Here is a 22646-nt window from a genome sequence, read left to right as displayed (position 1 = left end):
ATGCTGAATTTTAATGTTGAATTTGTTATTTATGTTAAATTTTAATGTTAAATTTGTTAATTATGTTGAATTTTAATGTTGAATTTTTAATTAGATTGGATTTTAATGTGTATTGTGTTAATTATGTTGGATTTTAATGTCAAATTTGCTAATTATGTTCAATTTTAATGCTGAATTTGTGAATTATGTTGAATTTTAATTGTGAATTTTTTAATTATGCTGAATTTTAATGTTACATTTGTTGTTTATGTTGAATTTTAATGTTGAATTTGTTAATTATGTTGAATTTTATTGTTGAATTTCTTAATTATGTTGAAATATAATGTGTATTGTGTTAATTATGTTGAATTTTAAGGTTGAATTTGTCCAATATGTTGGATTTTATTGTTAAATTTGTTAATTATGTTGAATTATAATGTGTAATTTGTCAATCATGGTGAATTATAATGTATAATTTGTTTATTGTTTTGAATTTTAATGTTGATTTTGTTCATTATGTTGAATTTGTTAATTATGTTGAATTCCAATGTTGAATTTGTAATAATGTGACCAGATAAATTCAACATGATTGACAGCATAATTAAGTTAAATAGCAGAATTTCTACATCATTTTAACCAAGTTATCATTTATATATTATATTTATCGGGATTGTACTTCTTTCCCTTATCAAACGTGCAAGGTACAGATTTTTTAATTCTTGTCTTTGAGATTTAAATTAATAAATGTTGTTATTTAAATTACAGCTGTTGTTTCATGAATTATTATTTACAAAAGATATTTTTAAAAATCCCCAAGGGAAAAATGAATGCGAATGAAAATAAAATTAAATCAGGAACTAATGTTTGCTATGTTTGATGGTAATTGTGTTTACAAAAGACAATAATAGAGTAATTATAAACTCCATTTTGTGACACAAAAACAAAATACTTAAAATAGATGTTGCTTTCCTTTTGAACGTAGGTACAATTCCAAATTAATTTTTTAAATAACAGAGCAAGTGAACGTAACTTTGTGATTTAGCTGTGGAAAAATGCTGCATTTTCAAGCTAATAATTGGTTTCATATTGTGTTAATTCATTAGCACAAACAGTTAAAACTTTTATTGTGCTTTGCAATTCCGTAGGCATTTATCTGAAGTGGAAAAATGAATCAGACACGTTCCAAAGAAATATCTTTATTCTGCATGCTTCAAGCTCTAGGTGTTAGCCTTCGCTCCTCAACACCCCAAGATTCAGACTCATTAAATTTCCAATGTGCCATCTTGCTCTCTTATTAACTTGGTAATTGTTTACAAGCAGTGATAATACCCAGAGTCATGGCAACTGTCATGGCTGAATGGACAGAAGTGATCTCCAAGCGCCAGGCTGCCATATTAAACATCTACTCTCTGTCCAAAACAGAGCTGAGAATAAGGACAAGCTGTTTTTTTTTTCCAGCTCAGCTCTAATAGACTAGATATGTCTTGCTTGCGGGCAACATTGGTGTAAAGATCATTACTCTAAACTGTACATGTTCAGGCACTAACACAATAGACACTTAAAAAAGAATTGCTTATTCCTTTTTGATCATTCTCATTTCTTCCCTATTTAGTTATATTGTCAAGAAACACTATTGCAAAGAAGTGTTTTTACAATAACAGAGATGAAGCGTACAATCAAAGAAACTATATAGATGAAAAGTAGCTTAATACTAAGCCAACACTATTTGTGTTTTATTGGAATTATGTGATTACAAGTTTTTTTTTTCAGTTTACTTGTATACATAAAATTTGAACATGCACAAGCACTGTTATAATTTAATTTCTCCCTCCTCCTTATTACTGTAATTTTTTTGTATTTAATTTGTTGTTTAACACTGATCATTTACTTATTAAATTGAAAAAAAAACTTGCTTAAATAAAATAAAAATAAAAACACATATAGTATGTTTGGTGTCATGACTTAATAAAACATCACAGTGTTATGATCATCAGTAGCGTTGCACTTACAGGCTTGGAATTCCTATTATTCACTCAACTACACATCTGCCACTGAACTACAAATCCCATCATTCCCTACACTCACACACCTGGCCCAGATCTCCCTTGATTGCAAACACACAGCTGAATTACCAAGAAGACTGATTATCAGGACTATAAATACACCTCACTCACACGCACACACACACGCACGCACAGACACACACACTGCTGAGTCTTTTTTGTCTGTAACTTTACAGTTCCCTAGTCTAGCCATGCCATGTTTCCTGTACTTTGTTTTGTTTATTGTTTATCCTGTTTTCTGCCTGCACTGATCACTCTGACTGTGACCATGACTACTTTTTGGATTACCCCCATAATACCATTTGTTTCTGTCTGATCACTGCCTGCCTGACTAAGCTGTTAATAAACTGCGTTTGGACACTCACCTCTGTTGTCACCCCGACTACTGGCTACAGACAGACACTCAAAGCTTATTTTTAAAATCTCAAAAGAAGCTTTAAATGTAAATATGTGACAAATTTAATCTGATACAATGTCATACAAATGATCGGAATGATTGCTCTATGGCCATTTTAGTTGTTAATCCAACTAGTTGATATAAATTATTATTACTTTTCAATAATAAACATTCTGAATAGCATATTAGTTTGTGCTGTGAAACTGAAATATCACTGGTATTGACATCTTGACTGTTATTTTGGTCACATTTTACAATAAGGTAATTAGTTAATGTATTTATTAATATTTACTAATATTGAACAACACTTGTACTGCATACATTAACCATAGTTCAACATTTAATAATGCACACCTAAATTCCAAATTCATCCCTGCTGACATTAGTTAATTCATTGTGAGTTAACATGCACCAGAGACCAATTGTATTTCTATTAACTAACACAACTGACATGAACAAATACTGTAATATAGTTTACTGTTTGTTCATGTTAGTAAATGCATTAAAAACATTAACTGATACAACCTTATTGTAAAATGTAACCGTTTTGTTTCACTGAGGTACTATTATACGCTATATTTAGATACTACACTATTATAAGTTGAATTCCTAGCTTTCTTCAAAATGTGCTTTTGTGATCAACAGAAGATAGAAACTAAAACAGGTTTGGAACAAGTAAAGGGGGAGTAAATGATGACAGAATCGTTTCTGGGTGAACTATGGCTTTAAATCTTCAGAATTCTTACTTAATTAAAAAAAGAAACAGAGGAAAACTGAGAAATCCCATTTATTTAACTTAATATAACTTACATACTATTGTTAAAATATAAAGTAAAATGTAAACTTTTGCATAAATTGAATTCTCAGTAGTACATAACCTAACGCTATGCACCGATAGACAAAATTCACCAAATACTCAGAATCTACTACAAGAAAAAAATGTATTATTATTTATAAAAAAGACAAAATAATTGGTTCAAAGAAGTTCAAACGCAGCTTCCATAAGGGAAATGGATGCATATTTTGGAGTGGCACTGCGCAGATGAATTGTGAACTCAAACAGTAAAAGCGAGCTCAGATGACTCATCTCCATCACCGCAGGACGGAGCTCTCGGGGGGGATGGAGTCTAAAGTTCACTATGTGAGGACTGGGTATTAAAGGAGGAGCGAGGCATGACCTGAGCTTCCTCCGCTGAGCTCAAACTGATGAGGGTTTAGCCATTTGGCCTGGATCAGCAGGTTGGGCCTGTACAGGTGATGAGCCTCTGCCCAGAACAACCCTCCACACACGCAGGGTCAGCAGACACACGCCAACACTAAATCCTCAATCCCACAGGAATCCAGATGGAGAAGGCCACGAATACACAGCATCATGACAAAATGACACCATGGATGCAATCTAAAGTAGCACATACTGCATCTCTCTGTCTTGCACGAATGACTGTTTGCTTTGAAAAAGACAAGAAAAATGTAATGAAGAAAAATATAAGGCCTCATAAAAAAAAACTTCTTGACAGCAATCTAAAAGCGCTGATGACACTGTACAGCAGGGGTGCCCAAACTTGGTCCTGGGGGTAGTTCCAGCCATCAGACACACCTGAGCTAGCTAATCAAGCTCTTACTAGTATTCCTTGGAGGAGCTAAAAATCTGCGGGACACCAGTCCTCCAGGACCTAGTTTGGACATCTTTGCTGTAAACTGCCTTGTGCTAATATTGGTGCCCTTGGTAAAAAAAATTGCAAAGGCTGTTAAAATGTACAAAAGAAAACTGTTAAAACGCATGCTCAAATGATAACAAAAAAATAAATCAATAAAAAAACAGCAACAAATAATGGCAATAGATTCATCATGTTAAATCAAAAGATAAAACGAATATCTCCAGCTCCTTCCATAAACATACATGCATAAATTTATGATTTCATCCTTTTTTTTATAGATTATTTTGTAACACTTTTTTAGTATCAAGTAGGGTTGGATGATGTCGATTAGTTTGGCATTGTATGATATCTAATGTGAAACATCATAATAGACCATGGTATTGTCGTCGTGGGTGGTGGTGAATTAATTATTAATGAATAAAACACAACCAAATCACAAATAAATAAAGATAAGTTACACACAAATTGCATTTATAGCATTTTTAAAATAAATTATAGATGTGGCTATGGTTTTACAATCCAAAATACTTTTGTAAAATCCCCATGAGACCATTGTAGTTTTTAATAATAGTTTGAATGAGGTTTTTATTTTTATGTTTTACGTTTTATTTGAAGGTTTTACAATTTTGCTTTAATAGCTTTTATTTGTTCTAAATTGTTGAAATTAAAAATACACATTAGACATGTTTCTATAACTGTATAGCAGTGTTGTGGAGTTGGAAAATATTTAGCATTTTTATGCAAATGTTATTTTTGTGCCATTAAAATATTATTGCAGTTTTTTAATTATTAGTGTCAAATAATTATTATTATTCTTCTTTAAATTTTTAAAAGTTTTAATTTTAGTTATAGTAATTTCTCTTTTGCTTTTGTTTTGATTTCATAGCATTAGGATAAAAAAATCTAATTAAATTAAATAAAAAAAAAAATAATAATATTATTAGCCCTCCTATTTACACCCCCCCCCCCCCCAATTTCTGTTTAACGGAGAGAAGATTTTTCAACACATTTCTAAACATAACAGTTTTAATAACTCATTTCAAATAACTGATTTATTTTGTCTTTGCCATGATGACAGTCAATAATATTTTATTAGATATTTTTCAAGACACTTTTATACAGCTTAAAGTTATCATTATTAATTATTAATAAATTAATCATCTTCAGACTATCTTCTTTAAAAATGGTCTTCCTTAATTCTGCATCCAAAGCATTAATGAATTACACCCTTTTTCCTATTTAAGTAAAAAAGAATGAGAAGGAGACTATTAACAGTTAACCTTCCAAATGACCACGGTCAAAGTACAAGATCTTCACGAGATCTGAAAACAGGACTGTATGACATGCAGAGCAAAGCTTAAGCAGGATCGAGCACATAAATTAGGCTGTGTAAGACCACGGCAAATGCAAAGCAGGTCCACGCATTGTCTGGATTAAACATTATTTTTGTCTATCAGCAGAAGGATGGGGCTGCTTTAATTAAGTTAAGAGTTGCCTGAGAGACAGTTTAACAGGAGGGCATTAAAGAATACCGTAAACAAACAAAAGGAGTGGACAGATAATCCATAAGCAATTAATTAGGGGAGGAACTGTGTGGCTTCCGCACATATCAGTCACATTGAATAATTGCTGGAAAAGAGAGAGATATTTATACACTGTCCTGGGTTAACAAGTCTGTACAAGGAGAGGAGGAATGAGATGCTCACCGTCCTGCTCCCTCTATTGCCGCTGATAGCTGACAGTGATGTGGTATGCACCATCTTTACTATTCAAGATATATTAGCCAAACCATCTGGAAGGTCAGAGAGGTAATGGCTATTGTATATTTTATGAAGGAGGCTGCAGTTAATCATATGGTTGAAGGTGATTTTTGTTATGCAGCACATCACGGCTTTGTTCCAAACGCTAGTGAGTTTCTGTCCTGTCTATCTGCATCAGGAGCATCCTATGTGAAATGGAGTCTAGCCAAGACTGTATGGGATAAAACAAAACAAAATTTCGGCTTGGTCCCTTAATTATTCAGGGGTCGCCACAGCAGAATGAACTTCTAACTCATCCAGAATTTTTTTTACACAGCGGATGCCCTTCCAGCTGCAATCCATCACTGGAAAACAGATTGCAGCATAATTTTTTTTATCATTTTATAATGCATTTCATATAAATGGTATGTGATTGACAGAAACAATACAATAAAGCAAAAATAAAATATGTAATAAATATTTTTTAAATAAATTTAAAAATACGTATTCCTTCCAACAATATTTAAAAGTAAAATTAAGAAAAAATTTGTGTTGCTGTAATGTCAATTTAAGCCACACATAAATCGATCTTCTCTGTCTTTACTACTAGTTATAGCACCAAATAAACAAAAAATAATATTAGGATAAATATAATAGTATAATAGTATAATAATAATAGTATAATAGTAAATTTCATATAAATGTTATAAAAAATCATTGATTGAAACAACAAATAAAATAAAATAATGTAAAATCATTTTCTAATAAAATAATAGTATTAATATTACATTATTTTGTTACTGTAACCTTAAATTAAGCCACACATAAATCGATCACCTCTTTGTCTTTACTACTAGTTATAGCACCAAAATAAACCGAAAACAATTTTATAATAAATGTAATACATTTCATTTAAATGTTATGTAATATCATTGACCAAAACTAGGAATAAAATAAAACAAATTACTATTTAAACTTTTAAACTAAACTAAACATATAATGCCAAATAAACATGAATGAAGAATTGACATTTTTTTTACTTGGACTGCCATCTTAATAAATAGAGAAACACATAGACAAATAAACAGATTACATAAACAACCACAAACAAATAAATAAACGAAATCAATCAGGGTTGTTATAGTAACTAAAAAGTAAAATTAAAACACGTGTGGATGAAAATTATTTAAAAAAAATAATTTAATAAAAGTATTTAATATTTTCTAAAGAAAAATGTTTCAGATTTTTATAATTTCAAACTTAAACAACTAAAAGTATAACTAAAATTATTAAAGGTATTATAAATATTTTTGAAAAACACAACTGTTTAAAAAGATCTTACAAAAAATACAAAAACTAAGCAAAATACACAATACTAAACTAAAACTAAATCTAAGTAGTATGACCAAATTCAGGTTAGAAGAATGTCTAAACAAATACTGTCTAGTTAGACAGGCCACTGCAGATCCAAACAAATCTATTACAATAATAATAATAATAATAATAATAATGATTTAACAATTTCTGAGTGTATGTATGAACAGCAGCAGCATTTGTACTGTAACTTACACAGAATGTGACATTTTACAATAAAACAATCCTTAAAACTGAATATAGTTGAATATAGTAACTGAATATTTTTCCTTTTCTTGTTTTCAGAAACCTCTATAAAAAGCTGTTTCCAGGTTTGATTTGTGGAAATAACTGTGGTTCTGCTAGCAAAACATTTGCTACCAGTTCACCAGCAACAACAAATCAACCAGTGGAATGCATTCTGGGATGGGCTATGTGTGTGTTTGCTTGACCAGTGTAGGGAGTATTATCAAAACCTGCATTAAAACAATCATTACTTTTGCAATTGAGTTTGATGCCCGAGGCACAGAAATTACACACTTAACCTTTTAAGAATAAAAGAGCACAACTGGATTACCACAGTCATTTAGATTGTTTCCCTGAAACGGGTCAATAACACAAGCACCGTGTGATGAATTTACCTGGATTTCCACCCCATAGCCCATGTAGACGGTCACGGTGTATGTGCAGTCCACATTGGCATTGTACCAGCTCCTAGCCTGCTGTGGTGTCTCTATGTAGCCTCCCGGCGATGTGAAATTGGCGCTACACGGAGCTGCATTACAAAAGATAGAAGGACAGAGAGAAAGTGCGCATCAGTAGAGTCGTTCTCGCTCTCTCCATCTCACTTCATTGCGTTCTCTCCCATCTTTAATTGTCTTTCAAGGTTTTCTCATTTTCTGTCTGGATCAGCGGGGTCAGTTTTGCTGCTCTGTTGTGTAGGAGCATGTGGACAGTTCTGGTGAAATGGCAGGTGAAATGGCGAATATTTTCTGGTTGCCTTCAGCTCTTTTTGCTCTGTTGGCTTCTTTATCTCCCACTACAGTCAACCCCTGCTGTTCTCACTACATATGTATTCATATGCTTGGATTTGTTATAAGGGATGAGTTATAATTGCATATTTTCTTAATCAGCATGTTAGCAACTAGTCAGCTAGACTAATGCTACAGAGGAATATCAATGAATATACTTTTTTTTTTTTTAAGTTATGGAAAATATTCTAAACCAATTTATCCAAGTAAAGATGTTTTAAATTTTTGTAAGTGAGTGCAGCATGACAGAATTGTACTCTAAATCGGTATTCTTTTCGAGATTTGAGGAAAAATATCCTCCCCAATGGAAAAAGTGACGCTGGACCATAAAACTAATTTTATGTCGCACATGATTTTTTTTTTTTTTTTTTTGTCAATAGCCAAAAATATCTTGTATGGGCCAAAATGATTGATTGTTTTTTACTCTAAAAACGCAGTAGAATAATAAATTAAAATTATGTTCCATGAAGATATTTAGTAAATCTCATAGAGTAAGGCCCAATCCCAATTCTATTTTTGTACCCCTACCCCTTCTCCTTCCCCTTCCCCTTCCCCTTCCCCTTCCCCTTCCCCTTCCCCTTCCCCTTGGCTCTTGAAACAGAGTGTGAACGTGAAAGGCTTTAAAATGTACCTCTAAAAAATGGGACACCACTACAACACAAGCCTTTACAGTGGCCATATTCATCTACTGTATGTAAACACACCAAAAAACAACAATATAACATTATAGCAGACACTGTAAAAAGCCCATTCCCAGCCACTAGACTTTTCTGACAGGGCATTCGAGTGTCATCGAGTGTCAGAATGTTGTGGAACTGCTATACAGGAGTAATGATTATGCATTATAGATAGCAAAATTAGGCTTTTTTATGTTAGTGGGTAAACCACGAACGTGGTTATGAATATATTAAAACATATGCTTGTTTGTTGTAAAAATTTATAATAATGACAGAAAATACTAATTTGTGTATCTCCATACTTCTTTGTGCAGCCATGCTGTCGTTGTGTATTCTGGGAATTTTTCTTCTTGGTTTTGAATGTGGTCCTGATAAATCTCTGTTTGAAGGGGTATCTACACCTTCCCCTTAGCCCTACGCCTTCAAGCTAAAGAAAATTGGTAAGGGGAAGGGCTAAGGGGTAGAATTGGGATTGGGCCTCAATATATCCTACAGTAAGTATAATAACTTATTTTGTGACTAATAACTTCGATTGGACAAGTATAGTAGACATTTTTTTGTATCTAGATTAATGATTCAAGATTTTTCACATACAGTAGTTGTATCTTGGCCAAATATTTCCTATCTAACAAAGTATACAACAACGGAAAGATTACGTGTTTAGCTTTTAGATAATACATCTCAATTTCTCAAATAATTACAAACTTTAAAAAAAATAATCATACTTATTCTAAATATTCATTGTATTGAATATTGAAAGTTCAGAACATATGAAATGCCACATTATTATTATTAGTTTTCATTAACATTCTGACATTTTTCATTAAAACGAACAAGCAAACAAAGATGTTACAGTTGTTTTTTTCTTACTTTTTTTAAACTTGTTTGTTTTAAGACAGATTTTATTGGACAGAGCCAGTGTCATTATGTTATAAAGCACAAAAAATAATAGACATGTGCAGAAATTTGATGATTTTTTGAGCTATCACCCTTTAATGACGTCATGTTACGGGAAAACTGAAATTGTGTGGTTTTGTTCCGGAAATTATTCATTTACAAATTAAGCACTGGACATAGGATATATCCTCAAATCAAAAAAAAAAAAAAAAACTGCTATTAAATAATTTCGGATAGTACCTTTTGTTATATAGACATTCTAACTCACTGATTTATTTATTTTTACTTTTAACATCATCATGTAACAAAAGCCCCAAAAAGCAACAGCAGTACACCCCCACGCCTTCCAGCACAATCAAACATTGTGATAAGCCCAAAATCTGAAACACATGCAAATCTCAGTCAGACCAATCATATGAATGATACCTGGCGTCTGCATGTTGGTAATGACCGTTGTGGTGATGATGGTGGATGTGGTGGTCTCGTCATCCAAATCACCAGCCACTGATGACGATGCTTTTACATCAACATCACTTTCTGGAGATTCATCATGTTCAACAGAGGGCTTTCTCTCTACAGTCACATCCTGTGGCTTGATGTTGAAAGTTTGAGTGAAGTCTTCTCTATCTAAGTGTTTGGAAACAGGCAGTGCAGATGTGTGCGCATCAGTGGTGCTCAAAGAAATGGATGGATCTGAACTTCTTCTCTGCGTTTCTACTGAAAGTTTGTGTTGGATTTTGGGCACATGTGGCTGGGTGAGGGCAGCAGCCGATGGAGCCATTGTGGTGCTTCTGGGAGCCGCTACATCAGAAAAAGGCAGTGCTTCTTCATGTGGGACCAACTGTGTAGATGGGTCCTGGAGGAGATGGGAACTGGAGGATGGCATTGTGGGATGGTGCGCTGCCCCTCCACTGTCCTGAAAATACTGGCCGTGGCTTTGGCCACGTGGGTCATAAGGCGGGTAGGGCTTAAAAGGCGGATGGTGGTCGAGGCCACTGTAAGGGGGAGCCGTGGTGAACAAGGGTAATTCTCTGTCTGTGTCCTGGGTGGTGTGATATGGGTTGGACCCGTCCTCTGCTTCTAGCTGACCTCCTCTTTGGGTGACTGCTAACCTCCCATCTGTTAAGGATCCTAAAGAGACATTAAAGTACAAATGAAATCAAAACGAACCATATTTATTTGAATAATTCATCTGTACATGACATTAAGTAAAAAAAAGTTTGCCCTTGTAATTTAAAATTGAAATCTGAAAATGCACTTTCATACGTCTGTCTGAGGTATTGCGGTATTAAAACTGACAGGTGGAGGGGCGTGGTTAAATATGTTAACCACGCCCCTCCAACTGTCAGTTTTGACAGCATTATAACAAACAAAAATGGTGAGATGTAGGTGTTTGTTAGGTTTAAAAACACTCCAGAAACCCTTTTCCTGATCATTTTGAATTAAATGCCTTCTTTACAACATCAGCTCGCAGCAGAAAAAACAAGCCACTCTTTATATATATATATATATATATATATATATATATATATATATATATATATATATATATATATATATATATATATAAAAGTTTTTTTATGAACTGCGTCACAATACGAAGAAAAAAATGGTGAAGTTTAAAGACAAGCAGAGTTAATTATGAAGTTTCAGGCAGACACATTCACACAATAAGTAAAGAGATATTAGTCCACATTAGGGCTGGGCCAAGAAACGATGTTATATGTTATACACGATAAAATTTATGTCAATAACAATGATAAGCTCTGGACTTAGATCAAAGAGCCAATCACACAGCAAAAATGTGCAAAAATGGGAATCTAAAAGTGTGTTCATATTAGTATAAGGTGATTTATTTATACACATTTTAATGCTTTAATTATTAAATTGATAATTTGATTATTCTTTTTATTTTAGCCAGCACTCCTGGTCCTCCATACATGTGGTGAACTACAGAACAACATGTGCACAGGTCGTCTAATGGCCAGGCATGCATAATAAAGCAATTTAGCCATTTTCGCAACTGTGTGATTGGGGATCATTTTGACAATGTTGTCCTTGGACCTTTTCAAAGTACTATTCCATAACCTTTCTATTATTAGTAGTACACTGCTGTCATGAATAAGTGAAATTACATGAAAATGTACCCTAAAATTCAAAGCTGTGGAAAAAAAACAGGTTTGAACTAGAATAATATCTTGTGTTCAAACAACTAAACTCCTTTGTAACATATTTCAAAGCCTGGCATCTTTTATTGTGTGAAGCCTTGCAACAAATTTCCTTTCTAAACCACCCAGAGAGCAGAAGACTGTGTGTTTTATGGCATGTGAAGCTTTGTGGTTCAGCCGTACGTAATTGCAAGGCATTCAAACCGTGGGGTCAGAACCCCCAGTACATTAACAAAATGGAAAAAGTATCCACTAAATGGATTATGATTGGAGACGTTTTGAAAACGACACAGAGCACGCGGAAGGAAAAAAGATAAAACTCCTTCGCCATAATTGTTCATTTGAATGCTCTCTCTCCTCCCCTTGCCAATTAATGAGTCCAAACCTTCATCAGGCGACACGTCGTAATGAGTGGATTTGAGTAGTGTAGCGGTGAAAATGGATCTCTTCCACCTGCACCTGGTGAGAGGGAATCAGCCGGCCTTCAGGAGGCTGCTGTGTGCCGAGAAAACTTTTGATTTCACAATGCTTCATTTGCACCCTAATAGCTCTCTTTTCTGTTTCTCCATTTACTAATAACAATCTGCTTCCAACAATGAAGCGCGCCGTTTCTGGAGCGCTTCCCTGCAAGGGAAGGGAGGGGATGATATCTCAAATCGAACGGAACCGACGGGATATTTTTTTTCTCCCTATCCTATGAAGTGTCAGAAGCAAAAGATACACATCATTTCGGCAAGCGCAGTTGTGTGTTTTATGAGAGATTGACTGGCTTTGAGGGTAAAAATCACATTGACATCTAACGCATCACTCAAACGCGAACAAAATGACACATGAGAGACAAAGCAAAGGGCAGGAAGTCCTCAATCCCTGTCATCCATTCACAATTCAGCCATTTGTAGATCAAACCACAAACCAGAAAGGATTTTATTTCTTTGACACAAGACACCTAAATGCAAACAGCGTGAGAGCACAATGCCAATCAGGGTTTGCTTTTATGACTAATGTATTAGCTGTGGCCTTACATGAGTAATTACTACATAAGTAATGTCAAATTTAGATACTTTTATGACATCAATTATTATCCTTTTCACCCTGAGGACAAGCATCTCTGGAAGGAATCTTGGGCAATTCGAACTTATTGGGTTTTACCAACATCCAAAAATGCACTTAAGCATATAACTTGCTCCAGTTTTCAGTTGAATTTTGGTAGTTAAACACCAACTTTTAAAATTGCTTCTGAAAATTGCTGTATGATTATGGTGCAGAATATTAATAAATGAAGATTTAATTCCACATATTTTATTGCACATTCAAAACACTTTAATAATCATTAACCAAGATGGAAAAACTTAATTTCTGGAAAAATAGATAGTCAGGCGAACAATGGTCAAGACGGGCAAACAGATGTACACAGGAAATCCAGAGTCATAGTCCAATACACGGGAATGGCAAAAAGGGGCTAATAATTTTGACCTTGAAATTGTGTTAAAAATATTAAAACTGCTTTTATTTAAGCTGAAATAAAACAAATAAGCTCTGTTAAGCATAATTTGGAAAATATTTAAAAAAGAAAAAAAAATCACAGGGGGGCTAATAATTCTGACTTCAACTATATACAAAAATGTTTTAAAAAAGTGCTTTTGCCAAAAATATCAGAAATGGCTCTGCTGAAAAAAGATTCCAGACTCCTGCTTTATAATAATGTAAGGCAGAGCTGTAACCTAAGTTCTATCTGTATGATTAACACAGACCTCACTCATCAAATGAGAGAGCATTAAAACTCACTCACATAAAAAAAAATAATAAAAAATCATGTACATTTACTTTGACTCAAGTAATATGTATAACCTTTGAGCTTGTGCTGGAAACATATTTTGAAATGCTGAAACGGCTGCAAAAATGTGCAAGAAGCTACATTTTGCAAAAATGTCAGTGCTGGCACACGGTTTTTAACAAGATCTTGAGAGTTCTTGACTTATAAAAAGCTTCTAACATCAGCATGCATATCACACTCAATGTCACAGGGATTCTGTGTTGAAAAAGCGAGCATTCCCACTGGAAAGTCCCATATACCCCCTGCACTTCACATAACCCCAGCAGTTCATAGTCCAAGCTCCCCTAAAATCTCCAGGCAAGACCAAACAGACGTGGTGCGCTGAGGCAGGAAAATGTTTGATTTGCTCCATTAGTGCTGGTGGAGTATAAACAGAATCTCTCAGACTGACTTCACTTTCTGTTCAAAGGTCCCTCAGTGCTGTGCTCTTCAATGGCTGGATTTGACTTTTAAATGACCATGAGCCTGCCTTAGAAGCTTTTTACACAAACCAGCGGGGGAGTGCAGGCTTTGTTTTACCCTCTGTTGCATTTTCTCTTAACTTGCAAATAGGTGTGTTCACTGAACTCCAATTTAAATAGCGCCCTTTATGCACGAAACATGGCGAAGGAGGAATAACTGCAAATAACAGCTGGAGGGAGAAGTGTGGTGTCACTCATTTTTATGCAAAAAGTTGCCCTGAGACATCTGTAATAAAGCACATCATTTAGAAGTCATTATTTATAAGGCTCTTTTAACCAAAGCGACTCATGGTACAAGCTTTACCCGAGCAAGCCCTTTGAAGCAATCTGTTTTTCTTTTTTTTCTGCTTTCACACCCTTTTAAGAAACTGTCCTACTTATGAGTTCATAAATTGTCCCCGAGTGTTAACACTTTTGACTGCTATTACAATCAGGGGAACGCTAGAAATAAATGCTTGCAACATCAAGGTCACAGTTTTAATTCCCAGAGAATGCATGGAGCAGAAATGCATGACTTGAGTGAAGTGTAAGCATCAAGCATCCAGCATACTAACAATATAAAATAAAATATAATACATCCCATCTGTGGGAAAAAAAATTATCTATTAGTAAAAAAAAGTATAATTTATTAGAATGTAATGGAATATAAATGTATGACTAAAATATGACCACTAAAATGTATTATTTTATTAGAGTATATAGAATAAATAAATAAATAAATAAATAAAATGGGAAGATAGTTTAAAGATGGTCCACTCCTCCCCCATATGCACCAGACAATGTAATGTAAGGTGTTCCATAGAGCTCATTTAACCATTGCCAAATTCATTCATTCATTTTCTTTTTAGCTTAGTCCCTTTATTAATCCGGGGTTGCTACAGTAGAATGAACCACCAACTTATCCAGCATATATTTATGCAGCGGATGCCCTTTCAGCCGCAACCCATCCCTGGAAAATACTCATACAATCTCAATCAAACACATACATACAGACAATTTAGCTTACCCAATTCACCTGTACTGCATGTCTTTGGACTGTGGGGAAAACCGGAGCACCCGGAGGAAATCCACGCGAACACAAGGAGAACATGCAAACTCTACACAGAAATCCCAACTGACCCAGCCGAGGCTCGAACCAGCGACCTTCTTGCTGTGAGGCAACAGCACTACCTACTGCGCCACCGCGTCACCTCAATGTCAAATTAACAACGTTTTTTTCTTGATAGAAGTGATGCCTGTAATCGTTGTAAGCAGTCTCCAGCTAACCATCTCCATATGTTCTGGAGTTGCCCTTAATTGACAAACTTCTGGTCCAGTGTTTTTGATACACTTAATGAAACTATTAACATAAATCTAGACCCTAACCCTATGACAGCGCTTTGATTTTTTTACTCTTGTAGCTAGATGAGCCATTCTTATCAAACGGAAACAGGTATCTCTCAAATCTTTTTACAAGACCCGGAACCCTGTTTTAAGCTAAATCAAAGGCTTAGCCTTGATATCAGCTCTAATACACAGTAAATAACTGGAAAGAGGAAATATTGACTTTTCTTTTTTTCCCCTTATTTACTCTTTTACAGTAAACCTTTTTTTAAATTAATGTTTAATTATTTTAAAACTTTTTTTTCTCTCAGAGGATATGTTTGTTTTTAATTAATAAATTTCATATATTTTATTTTGAGGGGATAGTGGGAAAATACGAAAACTAAGAGAGTCTGTAATTTTTCTATGTTTTATTGTATACTACCATGGTCTTGTTAAAATCAAATAAAATAATAATAATTACTAACAATAATTAATAATAAATATTAATAATAATAATAATAATAAACAAAAAATAAATAAATAAATAAATTAAGCTAGCTGTCAAAAATGTTTTCTTTTTTTCAACAAATTATAAGAATAATATAATATAATATAATATAATATAATATAATATAATATAATATAATATAATATAATATAATATAATATTATATAATATAATATAATATAATATAATATAATATAATACAATATAATATAATACATGAATAACATTTTATTATATTTAGAGCTGTATAGTCTTATTTATGAAATTAAAATGTTGTGGAGCTTCGTGTGTCAGATTGGCACCACTCTATAATTTAATGTTTACTCCAATTGGGTTAAATACACAAAGGTCTGCAGGTTTATTGCATGTCAACAATGCAGATGAAATATGCTCTAAAGATTTATTACAGGTCTGTAGGGCCAGGTGAAAGAGCAAACTGCACAAACACTCAACATGCTAATATACTTCCCCTCGGATCAAACAGCAATATCTAAAACCCACAAAAACATGGAGGGGATATTGCTTCATCTCCCAGAGCTCATGTATGACTGGAAGATGAAGCGTATGACTTTGACAGTAAAGGATGAGACGGGAAGCAGATGGGCAGTTTTCTGTGACGTCTTTCCACACACCACCTAACAAATCCTTAACTCAATTTTCTATGCCACTGTTTGCACTGATTAAAGTATTACTACCTTCTTAGAGCGATGTTTCTCTGTCTGAGCCCTAAGTGAGTTCCAGTAACAGCTCAGTAAGGAGATGATGCAGATTTAGTTTTTTTTTAAAAACAAATATATCAGAGAATCACACTTTTTTTTCTGTTTAAAGTGATAGTTCACCTAAAATTAGAACATTGTGTTATAGTTTACTCACCCTCCACTTTTTTCCCAAACATATTTCAGTTTCTTCTATTGAAGGAATGAATAATGTTTGGTTAAGGGAGACACACCATCCTACTATGAATGTCATTTACAACAGTCCGAAAAAGAAAAAAAAAAAAAAAAAAAATATATATATATATATATATATATATATATATATATATATATATATATATATATATATATATATATATATATTTTTTTTTTTTTTTTTTTTTTTTTTTTGAGGGTAAGTTATTTTTCAATTATTTTGTGTTGTTGCTGAACTATACCTTTAAGTGCTATTATTGGGTCCCCAGTCCATCTACCACCCTAGAAAATGTACAAAACCTTCCCAGAGAGACACAAAGGGCCGACTGAGAGATGGAGAACCGCCTCAAGAGGCGCTTTGACCGACAATAACATCTGAAATAGCTAATTAGATATTAGATTAGATTAATAATCTAGATGTAATTAAAAATAAATGCATAAATGACTGACCCATGTATTACACAAACAAACCAAAAAAAAAACCTGTTCGTCAGTGTATAATTCACACTCTGAGTGCATCCAGTCATACCCAACACCGAATTTGCATATTTCCACCCATAATGCCACTGCAGCAGTCTACATTTTTGTTCACTAGCCATAGCAGTTGGAATTTTACATCTGCCCCAGAAAATACAATGAACATAACTATTTCCCAAGACTCCTGAATCCTAAGTAACTAAGAAGATTATGGTTAAATTTAAAGAAATGCGATTAATTTTGGTAAAGTGCTACATAGAGCATCAAATTGCTTCACCAGCAAGGATCAGTTCAACATTCTTTCTGAAGAATAGGTGAATGCCAATGTACTTCATGCTAATTTTTCATATTAAAAACTAGTTTGTCACTTCATATTTTGAGAACATTTCCAAATTTGTAAACTGTGCTGCTAATGTGACTAATGCTTTATTTTCTAGAGTCAAAGACTATAGGATGCACAAGACGTGCCACTCGAGTAGTTTTGAATGGGGGAAAGTGTAACCATTAATATGGCGGATGAAGCCCCGCCTACTAGTACAGTTGCCAATCCAAAGTTGCTATAGACTGACAATTCTCTGGGGAAAATGCTTGGAGCAGACGTGAGTTTTTATGACAGTTTGGTGGTAAACAAACACACTGTAATCTCATGATAATGTGTAACACAGCCTTAAATGAAGTTAGTGTCATAATTTCATTGCTTTTAAGTGCGCATGCGCATTAGCTTGGACAACCTAAAAATATCCAGATTTAGTTTGATTCAGATCTTTAGAAATGAAACTTAAGAGACAGTTTATATTTTTTTTATTGGTTTTTCCAAATATATTATGTGATGGTAAGCTTGCCAAACAGTTTTGGAGAATTTGAGGTTTCCCCAATCAGACAGAATGCCTGAGCATACTGAATAAGTGGTGTTTAAAGATGGCCGCCGAGTGAAATGGCTTGTCTTAAAGGGACTTTGCTAGAGTTCAGTCATTGGATTAACACCTATAATGATCAGAACATTCACTGTATAGTCAAAGAATTTTTGTTAATAATATATTTTCTGTAAAGATATGAAAATGACTGATTATGCCAGCACGTCGTTAGTAACATGCTAACATCGGTTTACCTGATTCGATATTACTCCACGCATACTAGATATATTTATCCATTAATGATTCAGAAATATCCAATTGCAGTCTAAAAGTCTTCCTTTCTATCATTATTTAACTCCACTACTGGCCATTTCTGATATTTCGGCTACGTAGATTTGCAGGTTTTGTTGTTTCTGGAGTGTCAGAATACATTGTCTCCACCCTCTTCTGTAAAGCAGAAAAGATTATTTACATTTAAAGGGACACAGAAATGGTGTGCTTTTGCCTGTACCCCATGTTGTTGCAAATTTGACAAGCTATAATAAATGACATGTTGTTTATTTTGAACTTAAACTTCATAGACACTTTCTAACCTGACTTCTTTTTTGTCTTCTGAAAAACGGCATAATATGTCCCCTTTAAGAGAGGGAGACAGATGCAGAGAGAAAACAAACACCACCACCACCAGGCAAAAGACACAGTGAAATCAGTAAAAAAAAGAGAAATACTGTGAGGCAAAGCTCTCCCCTCCCTACTGTGTACAGCTATAGCATCAATAATGCACCGGGGAAACTAACACAGCGCCTCCCTCAGAGCGATACGTCTGCTTTCAGCTGCCTGCTCACAGAAGAAAACCTCCAGGAATGAGCACACTGCCAATACTGAAGTTATGAAAAAGAAAACAAGAGGGAGAAACAAATCAAACCGCACTTCTGCCAGAGGAAGGGAATAGCGAAAGGCTTCTCTGACAGACCGAACGTCTGACATCACTCCTTTTAGTTGAGCTGCTTACATTAGTAGAAATGCCGATTCAGGATATTATAGTTTAAGCCACTTTTTGATTAATTCTTTACTAAATTTCACAGAATTATTTTTCCAGTTTAATTTAGTTTTTTTTTTATTCTGTGCATTTTTCTCTCTGTCTACACCAATGTCACTTTAGTAATCAAAAAGATTGTCTAATGCTTATTTTATCCATTTTAATTTGATTTATTTTAATATACATATTTGATTACATTGATTCTGTTAAAATACGGTTAATTTTAATGTGAAGGGGATGCTGACAAAGGAGTGCGGATCCAAATGCAGGGTTTATTAAGGCAACAAACACAGGCAAACAGATGTACACAGGCAATCCAGAGTCGTTGTCATAAACAGGTGGATGGTCAAAGGCAGGCAGCAGACCAAAATAAACAATACAACAAAGCAAGGTCTAACACGACACGGCAAGGCAGGACAAGGGAAACGCATTCTAAAGTTCACAGTACAGATAAACAAGACTCAATACTGAAGTGTGTGTGTGCTGTTCATACAGTTCCTCTAATTAGTTCCTGAGCAGCTCCCAGCCGTGAGTGAGTGTAATCAACCCAATGAGGAACAGGTGCATGTGAGCAGTGCATGACTGGAACATGTAGTCCATATAACAGCGGATTTGTAGTTCTTTAGCGATCTGCGTGTTTGCTTGCAGTCTGCCAGGATTAGATTGCTGGTGATATTTATAAACAGTATAATTCAATATTTATATTCCTATGCTATTTTACAATTACAATATAATGTATACATTTTTAACACTTATAGTGTTCTAAAAATCTCCAGTACATTTATTTTTCTCAAAAGCTTGATAAATTATTCATTTTACCATTATTATTATAGTTATTAATACTTAATATTTATTATATAATGTAAATATAATAATAAAATAATATATTGTTATCATTAACAATATATTATTATTAATATTATTATCAATATTATTATTACTACTACTACTATTATCCCTCCCTTAAAAATTAAATTAAATTAAATTAAATTAAATTAAATTAAATTAAATTAAATTAAATTAAATTAAATTAAATTAAATTAAATTTCTCAAGGATAAAATCTGGACTCTAGTCCAGGATTCGATTAGACCCTATTTGATTCAAATTGTGTGACATTTATTGTTGTAGTCCTAATTCCATTTTCATGACTGAATTCCATATATTGCAAATCATATAGCCCTATTATCCATATACTTTCTCAGTCAAGGTTTTTCTGTCTCCTTCTCATTAACAGTCACACCGTCCTTTTTCTTTTATTGTCCTCTGTTTCCATCTCTCTCCACCTCCTTCTTTAAGCCAAGTCAGAGAGACACAAAGAGCCGACTGAGAGATGGAGAACCGCCTCAAGAGGCGCTTTGATGTTTATCATTGAGCTTTTCAAAGACTGTAACTAAAAATGGGGCTTATCTCGAACAGACCGCCGAATCCTAAATAAACGGAGCTGATTGCATTTCCCAGCATTTTATTCACTGGAGAAAGGGTTTGTGGAAAGGCCTAAAACACTATTTGTTCCACCGTTTATGGCTGGAAAAATAAAGATGGCCTCTACAGGTGATTTTATTTTACATTAAACTGCAACTAAGCAACCCAATTCATTTATTCAACCATATTCCAATGCAGGTCCTCCAGGACACTTTGTAGAGCACCAAAAATGGCTTAAAATCGAAGAAAATGATGGTCACAACCCCTTTTACTTCTACAATATGACATTTACCAAATGATACAATATTAAATATAGGAAAATAGGAGGAAATGAGTTAAAAGTTTGTGTTTCATACCTGAATGAAGCCAGATTGAATGAGATTTTTCTGAAACAATGTGTGATTTAAGCTTTTGTGGCTTTGATTAAAAGTTATATGATTAATGAGGGACTTGATTTAGTAAGGTATACCACAAAATGTAAACTCTAAATGTGCTATTGAACATTTATTTGAAAAAGTCACTTTAAGTTAAAGTTTTTACTCTCATGTTAAAGCTGAATTTATGAGAGCAGTTTGCAGCATCTCATGCTTTTAGGATTTTGTTCTAATATATAAATTTTTTTGCTAAAGAAAATATTTTATTGTGAAAAAAATAGTGCTGCTTCATATTTTAATTTGAAACAAAAACAATTTTAGTTTTTTTAGATTATTTATTTAATAGAAAAATCTAAAGTATAACATTTGTTTTATAATTATTATTTGAATAATGTTGGATGTTCACTTTTGATCATCTTAATGTGTCAATGTTTAAAGCTCACCTATTTTAACCCTTTTAGAAGATTTTAAGATACAGTTGGTCAGAATTTTTAGCCCCTATGTTAATTTTTCCCCCAATTTCTGTTCAATGGAGAGAAACTTTTTTCAGCACATTTCTAAACCTAAGTTTTAATAACTAATTTCTAGTAACTGATTTATTTTATCTTTGCAGTAATTACAGTAGATAATATTTTACTAGATATTTTCAAGACACTTCTATCCAGCTCAAAGTGACATTTAAAGGCTTAACTAGGTTAATTAGGTTAATTAGGCGGGTTAGGGTAATTAGGCAAGTTATTGCATAACGATGGTTTGTTCTGTAGACTATCGGAAAAAAATGACTTAATAGGGCTAACAATTTTGACCTTAAAATGTTTTTTTTTTTTTCTAAACTGCTTTTACTCTTGCTGAAATAAAACAAATAAGACTTTCTCCAGAAGAAAAAATATTGTCAGACATACTGTGAAAATGTATTTGCCCTGTTAAACATAATTTGGAAAATATTAAAAAAATAAAATCAAATCCAAAGAGGGGCTAACAATTCTGACTTCAACTGTAAGCCTTTGGTGTCTCCAGAATGTGTCTGAAAGTTTCAGCTCAAAATACCCATCAAATTATTTATTATAGCCTCCAGAATTTGCTAATTTTCTTGTCTGAATACATTGCGGTTTTTGTAGCCTGTGGCTTTAAATCCAAATGAGCTGAGATTTGGGTCCTGTTTTAATGTCAGGAGATTTCAAATAAGAGACTTGTTGGGTTTATATCAGTTAAGTTTCCTTTATTGTCATTCAAAACATCACAATATATTGTAATGCAGAACAAAATGTCACACCAATATAATTGTGGACACACTATACATAAAGACAGTTCTGTCCAAAACTCTAACAAAAGTTGATTTTCATCATAGATGCCCATTAATACAGCTTTTTGAGCAATAATAAAAAATGTAGTGTCACAATACCTTCAGGTATTATTCTCATAAAAAAAATTGCTAAAAATAAAACTTCTTGTTTATATTTTTGTGAAAAGTATTCAACTTCTTTTATGATTATTAAAA

At 33.5% G+C, this 22646-nt stretch overlaps 1 protein-coding gene across 2 annotated transcripts in view; it reads right to left on the bottom strand.

Annotated features, from left to right (window-relative positions):
• Positions 1-22646, bottom strand: part of sez6b (seizure related 6 homolog b) — a 335386-nt gene that overhangs the window by 148325 nt on the left and 164415 nt on the right. For both annotated transcript variants that reach the window (XM_073923756.1, XM_068213721.2), the window contains exons 2-3: positions 10221-10925; positions 7831-7964 (exon numbers count right to left, since the gene is read on the bottom strand). In XM_073923756.1, coding sequence (XP_073779857.1) covers positions 7831-7964; positions 10221-10925 — 839 coding nt within the window. The remainder of the gene's footprint in view (positions 1-7830; positions 7965-10220; positions 10926-22646) is intronic.

Source organism: Danio rerio, chromosome 15, assembly GCF_049306965.1.
Source record: "Danio rerio strain Tuebingen ecotype United States chromosome 15, GRCz12tu, whole genome shotgun sequence".
Classification (NCBI taxonomy): domain Eukaryota; kingdom Metazoa; phylum Chordata; class Actinopteri; order Cypriniformes; family Danionidae; genus Danio; species Danio rerio.
The sequence above is the reverse complement of the archived record's forward strand: the minus strand, read 5'-3'. Positions and strand labels throughout refer to the sequence as shown.